General features: G+C 38.1%; 1 protein-coding gene across 2 annotated transcripts; it reads right to left on the minus strand.

The window, feature by feature from the left end:
* Positions 1-4,067: 4,067 nt before the first annotated feature.
* On the minus strand, positions 4,068-10,279 carry LOC126336692 (glutathione S-transferase-like). Of its 2 annotated transcripts, none has more exons than XM_050000644.1 (5): positions 10,146-10,279; positions 9,227-9,362; positions 8,436-8,603; positions 7,117-7,259; positions 4,068-4,344 (listed from the first exon to the last, which is right to left on the minus strand). In XM_050000644.1, exons 2-5 carry the CDS (start codon positions 9,360-9,362, stop codon positions 4,177-4,179), a joined length of 615 nt encoding a protein of 204 aa, XP_049856601.1. In that variant the 5' UTR covers positions 10,146-10,279; the 3' UTR covers positions 4,068-4,176. The 2 variants fall into 2 exon arrangements, with proteins under 2 accessions (XP_049856601.1, XP_049856602.1); XM_050000645.1 differs by lacking the exon at positions 10,146-10,279 and adding an exon at positions 9,896-10,053.
* Between the last annotated feature and the right edge of the window lie 2,739 nt (positions 10,280-13,018).

Raw genomic sequence — 13,018 nt, forward strand, 5'->3', positions numbered from 1 at the left:
CTGACAGTAGTTTCTCTAGAAAGCCACTGGCTACTGAGCCGTGTTCCATACATAGAGATTACTACCCAATTTTCTACAGAAACACAACCCACTATTCTTAATGGGGACCACTGCACTAACCACGTTAATGCCATGAAAGGAATCCTTGCACCTGAATATCAGTCCAGAGTGAACCTAGATCAGAAATGAGATTGGTAACATGAGTGGCATTTCAGTTTCCACAACAGAATATTTTAGAACTTGCAGATAAAGGGCCACATGCAAGCTTAGTGCTTACTAAAAACAAAAACTCTACATTACACTTATCGCACATGCTTTCTTTCATAAAGTTTTGCAATTTAATATTTATATAGATAGCAAATAGCAACTTGTGGACACTTCATAAAGATTACATAATTGAATTTATGAAACCAGTGTATTTAGATTTTTTTTGGTAAGAAAATCTGTTTTTAACGTGATTTTTGTGCTTTACTTTAAAAAGTGTTGTGTTTCTTTTCTTGCTTATTTTGGCAATACTGAATTTGCCTGTTCTATTACTCGTCTGAATAATACCTTACCTTTCATAATTTCGAGCACCTATGGCCCTATTTAGCTCCTTTACATGAGCCCCAGCTAGTTGCAGCATATTTGTTTGTTAAGAAAAGTATTTTCATTTACTGACATAATAGAATTATAATGTTATATGTTCGACAGTACACTGTTTTAGGAACCTACCTATTTCTGAATTCCTGCAGGTGGCTTCCACCCACTCCTTCACCTTGTGACTATCACCCTTCATCACCTTCATAGGCAAGGTACATTTTTCTGTCTTCTATTTTCTTGTGTTTCTCTGAATGTGTGTGGTTAGGAAGAGCTGTTGGCCCCATAGAGGAAATGTTTATAGGAGGATTGCATCATGTACGCATCCTACAGCTTAACATTTCTTCTCGACCCACAGAATCGAGAATTCTTAAAAAAAAAGCTCGATATGTAGATGTGCCTTACATTTCGCACAATTATCACAAAAATGTTTAACGTTTTATCGTACATCTGAACTATAAAAAATCTCATCATATACCAACTACGGAACTTTCATTCAGTCATACAAACATGGCACCTAACACGACTAAACAGAACTGTTATTTTGTTATCTCTTAACTTATTTCATTAGTGTGCACTATAAAAATGCTATTCATAATATTTGCACGTATACAGAATAACAGCACACGTGTGTTAATGAGATACAGGGAAGTCCAACTATTTATTCAGTATCCCGCCTGGATAGGCTGTGCGTGGGTCTGCTCCTGAAATTTGAAAGGTACGCCGAATGTAGGAAGCTAGGAGGAGCAGATGAGGTAAAATACTTGGCACTGCAATTGAAAGCAGTTTTACTATGTACTTAACTTTGGCCGAGATGAGCACGTAGGTGTGAAGTTGTACATCAAGCTACAAAGCTACAAGTAATGGCTCGCCCACTATGAAATAAAAACAATGTTGCTTCGTCATCTGTTTGGCATCAAATGGGCACAATCCGGAGCGGCGCTCTTAGAGCTGCACAGTGCCGGCTAGAGGGCACTTTCGTCAGTGTCCTAGTGCCAACTTTGCAGGGCGCACCTATGTTGGGACATCGTCGCTATCGATGCCACAATTTACATGGTACAGCCCCCTGCCACATGTCCTGTCATCAATATCAAGGTCATCAAGATTTAGTGATCTTTCAAAGTTGCATTACAAGATCGAGAGCAACAAAAACTTAGAATAAAAATTATTTGTTCTCATTTTAATAAGATAGTTCATTAATTACTATGTGACAGTTAATAGGAGTAGAAAGTTCTGAATTCTGGAACTTCATTTGAATTAACTAGGTTCTCCCCCCCCCCCCCCTTTCTTCCAAGGCCACGTAAGAGTCCCAATTTTCAAGTATTCAAGGATCACAAACCACACTCACAACGCTTTAGGTAGCACACCACAGCTTAAGTGCCAACACAGCTGAGTCCATTAGGCTCCCATTGGTTTATTGGTGGCAGAAGTCATCCAGCCTGCTGTTCAGTGACAACTAGTTAAAATCAGACTATAAAAGTATTCAATACATAGGTCTGCCAACACATTTAACACCTTTTTCGTTCTTACCAGACTGCACATGTGCAAATCAAAGTAAGTTTAAACACTATAACATCAAGTGTTTAAGCATGAAAATTTCAATTTTACCCATTCAATTTCTTCATAAAATGCAGAACATTATTTTGAGGTTATATGGTGCACAAAAGAATAGCTGCAGCTACTAGTAATCAAATGTTCCACTTTATCAAATTAATATAAAAAATAGAAAGGCACCACAATCCACCTATTTTGGGCACAGCAAAAGCATCTTTATAGTTAGACAATGAAGTGTTATAAAATGAAGGTCATATACACTATGTTCATATTTTAATGACAGTGTTGGGAAATGACCTCTGTTAGGCAAATAAAATTCCGCACATGTTCGGTAGCCATGACTAGTGGTAATCTACACTTAGCCAAATTTCTCTTATTGACTGCCACATAACTGGGGCTTCAACAGAAAATACAATTTGAGAACATGCCCTACGACTTCCTTCAGTTTTCTAAAGTCACTCAACCCTTGACTTCTCAATTACGTGGCTTTTATGTCTATAGTCTGAACCAAAACATAATACCGAGAGAGGCAGGCTGGCCAGAGTGCCTGGAAATGGTAGCGTAAGTTTTGTTATAAATGACGATGTTCCTATATTAAAGTATAATTTCCCATATACTTCTGTATTCCCTTTGAATCCCAACCAGTGGTTAGTCCTCTTATGTGCTGGTTTTATATTTCTGAAAGACGGCATGAAACAATGGCTGCTAAAAATCGCACTTCGTGCAGAGTCAATGATGTGTTAAGTTCAAAGGAAGAAGGTCCATCTTAAACGAGGTCAATTTCTCACTCACTATATAGGCCAATTTTGGAACAATTCGGTCGAAAATGGCAGCATTAAAATGTAGTACGAAAGGTATGATAGGCAGTAGACGAAATCCACATACCTGTGTAACACGAAAGGGCCACAGAATGGATCCATTCAAAAGTAATCACTACACTCGTTAAGAGTCTCCCATTGTCAGAAGTGCCTTAATGTATGTGATAGTTACTTATCAATGGAAATATTCCATGGGTCAATAGTCTTGTGTGTTCGCTTTTCATTTTATCCCTTACAGAAGATAGAAGTTTTTTGGGAACTTCTATTTCAACTTGATCATAGGGTGGCTGACACTTGGGTACATCACTACCTGGACATTGTCATGGGACACTGATAATGTGGCTTAAAAAGGTTGTGTCAACTAGTTCTTTCACCCTCAAATTCTTTGAGTAATTTTGGCTCTTAATGCAGAACGACATACCAATAATTTCTAGAAAACTTAGGTAATTAATGTGCCAGTTCCAATGTAGTACGGAGAGTATTTTCCATTGTGTCTTACTTTGCTCTTTTGTTTCTGAGAACCAAAGACAATATAGGCAGATGGGTTTAGAGTTTGCTTAACAGAATACATCATTAGGTTAATTGATATACAGCAGTTTTTCGCAGCTGCTTTGTCACAAGCCAATTAAATTTTGCATATTGACCAAGAGTATAACTTACTGTAAACAGCACTTTTGAAGTCTTAAAATCAGTCAATCTAATTTCCCCCCTTCTGTCTTATAAGTCTAAAAATGCTAAAACTGGGTGAAACAATAATGTAATTCACCTGTTTGACACTGGCTTGGTCAACTAGATATTCCCTGTGGCTCAAGATATTTGGGTTTAAAGTCATCACATTACACCATTTGTATGCTGTACAGGATCTAAGCAACCTAGTCTACCACAGCATCATCTAAATTAAAAAAGGAGCCTAGTTTGCTCATGTTAACCTTACTGCATTATGTGATATGTCTTTAGAAGGATACCTTACTATAATTTGGAACACCTTCCTCTATTGAGATCTATTTTAAGGCTTACGTGCCAATGTAAGAGCCAAACCACACTCCAATTAAGGCTACACCTAGAAGTGCCTTATCCTTGTGAGGTTAAATACAGTTATGAATAAAAAAAGGAAACTTCTTTGAAACATTTATTGCTGGACTTCTTCCACAAGAAAATAAAAATTTAATCACTGCAATATTATACTCAACACACTTAAACAGATTGACATCTCAAATTTCATCTTTCACACTTCTGAGTCTGGCCTCTTGGCAATCCAGGCTTTAACAGCTGGTAGTTCAAGGACCTTGTTCTTGAGTGCAGCAAGGTTAGCATAATCTTTAGTGATGTCAAAGCCAGCCATATGATTAACGTAGTCCAATATTCCAGCAAAATAGAAATCTGCCCATGAGAGCTGAAACCAAAAACTTCGTTACATATTTAATTTCAATAGCTGATATTAACACTGAAATTACCATTGTGAGACTAGTATTTAGAGAAAGGCAAAAGTAGCACAAAAAATATTTAACACACTCCGCACAGCACAAATTCAGTAACTATAAGCATTTTAGATGATTGATGGGAGTGATCAATGAGGACAAATTTAACACCAAGCAGCACAGTCTAGTACCAAACTTGAAAGTCGGATAGCACAAAATTTTCCATTTGTCTTTCTCCTAGAAAAGAAACTTTATAAAGTTTAGGGCAACAGTATACCAATATTTATAACTAACAGTGAATGTTGAAATTGTATTTTGACTTTTCCCTCTGAAGACAGAGGCTCATCTTGAATCCTCTAATGAACCTCCATTTCCCAGGTAACTATGATGCAACATCGAAAGCAGCACAAATTTGGGGGAGGGCAGGGTGACCATGAGCAACAACTTATTTAAAAAGCCACACCAACTGCCTATACGTTTTAACAGTTTTTCCTTGTATAATAAGTGGTTCTCAGCGTTCTTTCAGATATCTTACTCCAGACCTTATTACCAATTAATTATTTGGACACATATGTACACAAACTTCTCACTGTTTCGAAAGCTGAAGGTGTGGACACCTTTCACAAATTTCCTTTAGCTCTCCTTGAAAAGATTCAAGATACGGAATACTACACTGTCACATTCAAAAAATATTTTAGCTCAAGAGCCTGGAAAAACCTCTATGTATCAATTTCTAGCAGGATTAGTTCAGTTACATTGGCTATAGGGAGTAATCTTATCTGCATTTGTAATTATGTGACATTACATCTGGAGTTTAACTACCACAGATAGTGTGTAACTGTACAACTATCTCTCACGGCTAGGTTCTACACATGCAGGAGATAAAGAGTCATATGAACATGGATCGAGAAATATATGATTGAGGTATCACATATGGAAATCACTCACCTAGCAAATGAGAAACTAGTGTGACACATGCAGTTCACTTCCTGATAAGGTGTATTTGAAATGATTGCCCCCTTTGCCACTCTTGCTTCTGCAAGGTGTCAATGAGGCCTAAACAGATTTAAAAATTCTCATATTTGACTGCCCACCTGCATTCTTGCAATAAGAGGTGCTTCATACTCAAATGTGGTATACATTGACATCTTTAAGTGGCCCCACAGGAAAATGTCTAAAGCATTAGAGGCAAGTGCAGGCCAAGCAATTGGTCCACTCCTATGCAGTAATTAAGTCAGGTGTTGGCAGACAACACTAGAACAGGCATAGGCACCATTGTGCATAAGTACATCTACCAACACAGTTTAGTGAAATGCACAGGTGTCGACCTTCTGCCTTAACATCCACAAATTCAAAAGTATTGATGATCTTCAATCCCTGCCCAGACATCTATGGCAAACCTTTGTTGACTGGCTATTTCAATAGCTGCATGTTGATTGTTGTATGCTCACTCATGCTGATTGTGGAAATTCTGGTTACAATCAAGCATCAATGTTGTCTGTCAGACCATTACTGATGGAAAATAAAGCCTCATGCTGCATTGTTGGCTAAACCACTGACAAAAATTAAATCTAGGAAAATCCTCTGGGGCCAGTGCCTCACTCCACTGTAGTTTATACACATACACCTGTTCAGATACACACCAGACAGTGTTTTGCTCGACATCCACCTGATGAGCCAGTGCCGACTGCTGATTCCGCTCTGCAGCTGCAACAACTACTTCCTCAGCTAGGTGTGGTGCACCATGACTGCCCTCTTGTTCCAGGTAAAGGTGTGAACTACCCTGCTCCTATAAGCAGTGGCTCACTTCTGGAAATTTCTCTCTGCGAGGGTGCCAGTGGTCTGGGAATCATACATCTACGTGGATACTCTGCGTATCACGCTTACGTACCTGGTAGACGGTTCATCGAACCACCTTCGCAGTTCTTTACTATTCCTATCTCATAACGCGTGGAAAAATGAACACCTACCTCTTTCCATAAAAGTCCCGATTTCCCTTATTTTATTGAGGTGATCAATCCTATGTAGGTTGGTATCAACAAAAATATTTTCCCTTTTGGAGGAGAAAGTGATTGGTACAACCAATGAACTCCAACACAACTGCCCTTTGCCAATGCCAAACAGCACATACAGGAGAATAAGCAGCAAATACATTTTTAACAGTGCAAAACTTGTTCCTACAGGAACACACTTCACCACAGCGGTGAATTGCTGAAGTTGTACAATGTTGGCCGGAGCAGTCTGTAGGGCCCACCATAAGTAACAGTAATTATAGCCCAGCCATGGTCCATAGAGACTGCTATCACATCACAGTATCTTCACGCAGGACTGTTAGTGTCATTACATAGGGAGTATTATAAGTACATGGTAACTGATGTCCATCTCCAATATCTTACGACATTTATTTCCTGGCTGATCATATTTTATCTCTTGCATGTACTGAACATCAATGAGATATTGCCATGTGTTTGACCACTATGTACTATACCATGATAGAACTCTCCACAACTTACAACAGTGTGTGCCTTAAAGCAGTGATTTTTCCTCCACATTATACTTTTATCACTCCATATTGATCTTAACAATTCAGGACGAAAGAAAAGTTACGCAGCTATGATGCATTTCACCCTGCACTATTGCATTTTAAACCTCTGAAATGAACTATTTCGTCACCCCCCCCCCCTTCAAATTTATATAGATAAATATTCACTTACAATGAACTGTTCAACAATACCAGTCTTCCTTACCTTTCCATTTGCAAGATAACCTCCATTCTCCTTAACCAGGTTATCAAGTCTTGGCAAAAAGAATGGCAGAAATTCATTGATGATTGGTGCTTTCTTTTTCTCTTTTACAGCTTCATCAGATTCATAGAAAAAACTTCCCAGCTCTGAAATTCAAAATGTTTTCTGAAACTGATGTCTTAACCTTTTGGTTCTGTTAAAACAGAAGTCACATCAAAGCTGATAAATACTTTAATTATTCAGCTTAAACCTTTTTTAACAAAAGGTATCATCAATACAACAGATTGGTAATTTAACAATTAACACTATACACAAAATAAGCAGTCAACAAAGTAAATCTGTTTTTGTACTGGTTGTGGTAATCTGATGTCTAGCTGCTTGAGACTTGTATGTGTGTACTCAAAGCAGAAGCTCTGGAAAATTCAGAAATTAACAAAAACTTAGTTTCAGAGTGATTTGTACTCGAGGTTTGAAGATAAGCTGATGCAAGCTGCAACACCAATGAATAACAAACATGAAAAGAAAAAGAAAGTCATTAGAACCGATCTGCAATCTTTGTTTAGTCCATAGTGAACATACTGCATCATACAGGTTGTCCTATGCAATGTGGAACACAAAGATCTAATAAACTTGGGATCTAAAATGCATACTTTACACACTACAAGCACTTTTAAACAGTGATGTCCCACTGTAGTGGGAAAGATGTGCTTATAGCATTTTAGCAGCAACATTTCTTGGACTGCCATGCATTTGATCATTCCTGTCTTATCACCGACCATTTACCAACCTCCCTGACTAATCTGGAGATTAGTCTGGTGCAAATTACATACATTTAATATCTACTATTAACAACACAGGAGAGGGACAACGTATTAACTCATTCCCAGATCCACCATACACATGATCTTAGGATGTTCAATGACCCCTCTCTGAACTTTTGTTTGGGCTACCGTTCCTAATGCAACTTTTATTGATGACATTACATTAACTTCTACAGCAGGTCACCTGTATTTAGCAAACAGCCAGGAAAGTGCAATGTCATGTAAACACATGACATTGATAACCTCCTTGTTCTCCCCCCCCTCCCCCCAAGCCTCTGTGTGCTATGTCTCATATCATTGTCTTGCTATTTGTAATATTTTGCATGAAGAAATTGTACCTTACACAATTTCATTTTCTCTTAACAGAGGGTAATAAATTATCACAGCAGCAAAGTTGGACGCATCAACCTTAGGGACATACATGTATCTCACACCTTAGTCTTACAAAGTTTAAACATAAACTTAAAATATAGAAACAAGAACAAATCTGAAGATACATACTCATTCTTAAATCCGTTAAGCAGTCAGCAGCCATATCTATCTGAAGAGCTTCCCAATCATTATCACCAGCTAATTTCAATTGCTTTCCCAAATAACGGCAAATAGCAATTGACTGATGTGCCTTCTTTCCATCAAATTCAAGGACAGGAACTTGTCCAAACGGTGTTGCTAGATAAAAATAGAAAATATAGTATTACTTGCATAAATTATTTTACTCCCCATGAATCCCAGCATTGTGACCATCACCACCTCAGTAAGAATTGAGTTTGGAGGAACACTCAAAAGCAAAATTTCTCCTATATTTCGCTGTACCTTTAAATGTCTGCCAAGTCCCAATATTCTTAAGATTCACACCGAGAACTACATCCCTGTAGCTTATGAACACATCCGATTCAAATAGTCCATTTTTATTCAAAGTAATATAAAAACGGATTTCGCAACCAAATACACGAATGTTATCACAAAAATTTAAACGTAAATTATACATAAACATTACAACTCCGTGGTTCTCAGATCTCATGAAGTAACAACGGTTATCATATCCTGATTGCGATTTCCAGCAAATCTAATCTAATCACATGAGCCCTTCGTACATTGTCAATATGATACGCAATGCACAGTCACATCAGGTACAATTTCTCACCCTGCTTGCTGTAATACATTGGCATTCCTACAAACCAAGTGGCTGAATCATTAGTGGTGTTGGAAAAATTAAGCAGGAAGATGTAGGCCTAGTCCACAATTGACAAACTTTTTTGTACGAGCCAACAAATAAATGCGCTATTACTTACATGGTTTCATTGAGGGCCACTTCTCTCTTTCGAAACGATCATCTTCAAACTCAATATCACCATATGATAACAGCAAACGGATAGGTTCTCCCAAAGCCTTGACAGGGAAATAAGTTAACTTATATTTTGGCGCCATCTGCAACAAAACTTAAGTCAGTCAAGGGTACTAAAACTTGTTATTTAGCAGTTGACACTCCACACATCACAAATACATGAACTACTTATCCGTTTTAACGCAGCTAAAAGTTTGACGGTTTATTTGTAGAGCATTTGATAGAAGCTATTTGTAAATTAAGTTTTGCATCAATAGGCATTAACACTACGAAGAGACTGTTAGCAGCTATAAGAACTAACTTTTCTATTAAAGTCCCTTTCTTCGGATGATCTTGTTACCAAAAGCCAATTTCAAAGTAGTGATAGATATTTCTCATCCGCGCTTATTATCTTGAATTGCGTGTTCGGCAAAGCTTTTCACAATTAATTGTTACTAAACATGTGTTCTTAGCAAACCGCAAATCAGAAAACTTGCATCTCTTCAAAACTAATTTAACAATTAGGACAAAAGTATATCTAAATTTACTACAATAGCTGTTTCCCGCGATGCGCCTCAAGCCACACAACAATATCAACTGTGGCAACTTTCAACCACTCTTGTCAGATCGCATGTACCTGGTTTCAAATAAGACGCTAACCATCACCGACACTGTACCTGACCGAACAGCTTACAAGCCACTTATTAAATCAGCGACAGATCTTCTGCACTTCACATTGAAAGTTAACAAAGAGCAGGAGAACGTACCGGTGTCTTTCACAAAAGACAAACTAAACGTGTACCTAAACACGCAATATAGTAACCAAATGCAAATCAGAATAAGATTAATCACCTATAACAACTTAACAGATAATCAAACACACTTACTACAACACTGCAGACCAATTACTCCACACAACCCCAATCGACGACAGACTGTCAAGCACTGAAAGCACAGAGCCAATAGCCTTGAATTTAAGCAGGTTATTGGCCTTCCTCTCGAGTCTCTAAGTTTCTGTCAGAGACGCTACTCTCCCAGAGAGGTTACTCAAATTATTATGGAAACATCCGTTTGTAAAGTTGAAATTGACTCACATTACACCGTATTTCTAAATGTAGTGCACAATAACACCATCATTCATGGCGTTGCTGGTCTATGTATCAGAAAACAAGTGTTAACTCTTTAGACGCCAGTATACATATCACATCACTACGAATCATTTATCGGTATTCTGCTTGCTTAACTTCGACAGACAGTAGGTAAGTTTCTGACATTTACGCTGTTTATTCACTCAGCGTTGTGAGAACAAGCGGGCTCTCGATAACATCTCCAAAGTGCACAAGTATTGTTTATTCGTTATTAATGGCCTGTGAGATTATAAGCCTAACGTGGCTACTTACATACTTACCTTTCTCATTTCCAGTGTCGTAATTGATGTCTGTAACTATAACGAGAAATAATTTCTCGCTAATGAGTTGTGTAACTTTCTTCTTTCCTTCTTACTTTCTTTCAATACAGATGATTCGCATACGGCCTCGAGAAGCCAAAAAAAGTCATTTCGATACGTCACATTCATTTTAGTAAATAATATTTTCAAATAAGTGTACTTCACATCACGCTTCATTCGCCTTCGTATTGACACAGTAGAGGCCTGTAATTACCTATACAGAGTGTCTCAAAAATTCACACATATTACGATTATAAAAGTACTTAAAATTTGGGACAATGCAAATGATTACGATAGAGTTACATATGTTACAAACTAATAAACTCATTATTCAAAGTAAATTCGCTGCTTTGTGTAGAAAAATCACTGTTTTGGCTATGACCACTAAGTTTAACTTATAATTTATACACAAAGTACATATGTTCCTTGAATAACTGCAATATGGTATTACTCAGAATGTTATCGTAGCTATATTAAATAATGCTAGGTTCAAATGTACTGACATGGTCAGAGATAAGTCATCACATAAATTTGGTTGCACATAGCGATAAATTGGCTGCAAGGCTTTTCGCCCATTGAGCTCTTATTTCACACTGTCAAAAATGTGACATGGAATGATAACTATAACCGAATATGCATCTGAACGCATAAGTAATTAGGTGTTGCAGCTTCAGTTGACAGAAGAAACTAGTAATTCTTCTAAAATAACAGGTCCAGACATTAAAACGAAAATCAGCTAGGTTAATTTCAAGTTATTTGTTCACACTCCTAAAAACATTTACGAGCCCTAGTGTGCATGCTTTCTAAGGCAAGGGATGAGTTAATTGCTATTGGAAAGCCATTAGAAATTGCCCTAACTGTTGGGAAGAAATTGGAAGCTGATGTAAATGGGTATGTTAATGAACCACAGACACATGTGCCAAAGATACCAAAGGCTCCTTAATTAATGTCCTCACCCATGGATACTGGCTCCTCTCACAGCACCTGTAACTACATATCATCTTGATGAAGAGTGACAAGTCAGTGGCAGACCTATGGGTTCCTGTATAGGGAAGGCAGCGACCTGGGAGAACTCTTTCAAACATGTATCAGGTACTAACTCCCACTGAAACTGAGTATGTATGAAGACTTCACCTCTTGGCCAGCCAAGTGTGTTCGAAGTCAAGAGTAACTGTAAAAAGCAGTTGACAGTTAATCATATGGCGACTAATGGTACCACATAGGCAAACAGCAGTAGGGTATAGAAAGGAGGACTCTGTGAATTCAGAGTGTACACCTGTGGACTCCATTCAACATGTTGAAAGGCAGTTCCAGCAGTTATTGAGGGATGGGTTTCTATCAACTGTAGAGTGAGGGTGATGTTGGGATGAACAAGCCTGACACCTGGGCTTCAAGGTCGTACTTGGATCATTCTAGTGACCAGTAGAGAAGAGTCAGAAGGCCAGCCTTGCTTATGGAATTTCAACGAAACTGACACTCTGCAGCATTGTTCTCAGAACTGAATGTGTGTGGTTCTGTGTGGACTGGAGACAAGAGCAACCTGGACCGAGAATTTCTGTACGTGCGCCACAAAGTTGAGAACTGCTGAGTGCCCCAAAATGTATCAGGAATGCACTGCACACCAGAGACTGCATTATGTGATGTTCACATAAGGCTTTTTTTTTTTTGTTAGCCTGCTCTCCACGTCGTCCGGATAACGATAAATGTGGTGACCCTAGTGATCCCGAAGTATTAGCGTAAGAAACAAAGAAACATCCCTCCCCAAAAATCATATTTTTAAAATCCTAATGATCAACTGCCAAAGCATTCGCAACAGGGATCCAGCGTTTGAAGCGTACAAAAAACCAGTGTAACTCAGATAATACTGGCTACAGTAAGCTTCTTTATCAGAAATCGTCAGCAGTGATATTTTTAGGGTGAACTAAAGTGTATTTCAAAAGCATAGGCTAGTGGTAAATGATATTTGATTAGAGTAAACAATAAACTTAACTCGATCAAGATAAGCTAAAGAAGCACAAGACAACATTAGGGTAGGACTCAGTATAATTGTTGGGCATAAACTTATAACTGGATCCATTCACTGATCATTAGACTGCTCTCCACGTCGTCCGGATAACGATAAATGTGGTGACCCTAGTGATCCCGAAGTATTAGCGTAAGAAACAAAGAAACATCCCTCCCCAAAAATCATATTTTTAAAATCCTAATGATCAACTGCCAAAGCATTCGCAACAGGGATCCAGCGTTTGAAGCGTACAAAAAACCAGTGTAACTCAGATAATACTGGCTACAGTAAGCTTCTTTATCAGAAAT

The sequence above is a fragment of the Schistocerca gregaria genome, chromosome 2 (assembly GCF_023897955.1).
Source record: "Schistocerca gregaria isolate iqSchGreg1 chromosome 2, iqSchGreg1.2, whole genome shotgun sequence".
In the NCBI taxonomy this organism is placed as follows: domain Eukaryota; kingdom Metazoa; phylum Arthropoda; class Insecta; order Orthoptera; family Acrididae; genus Schistocerca; species Schistocerca gregaria.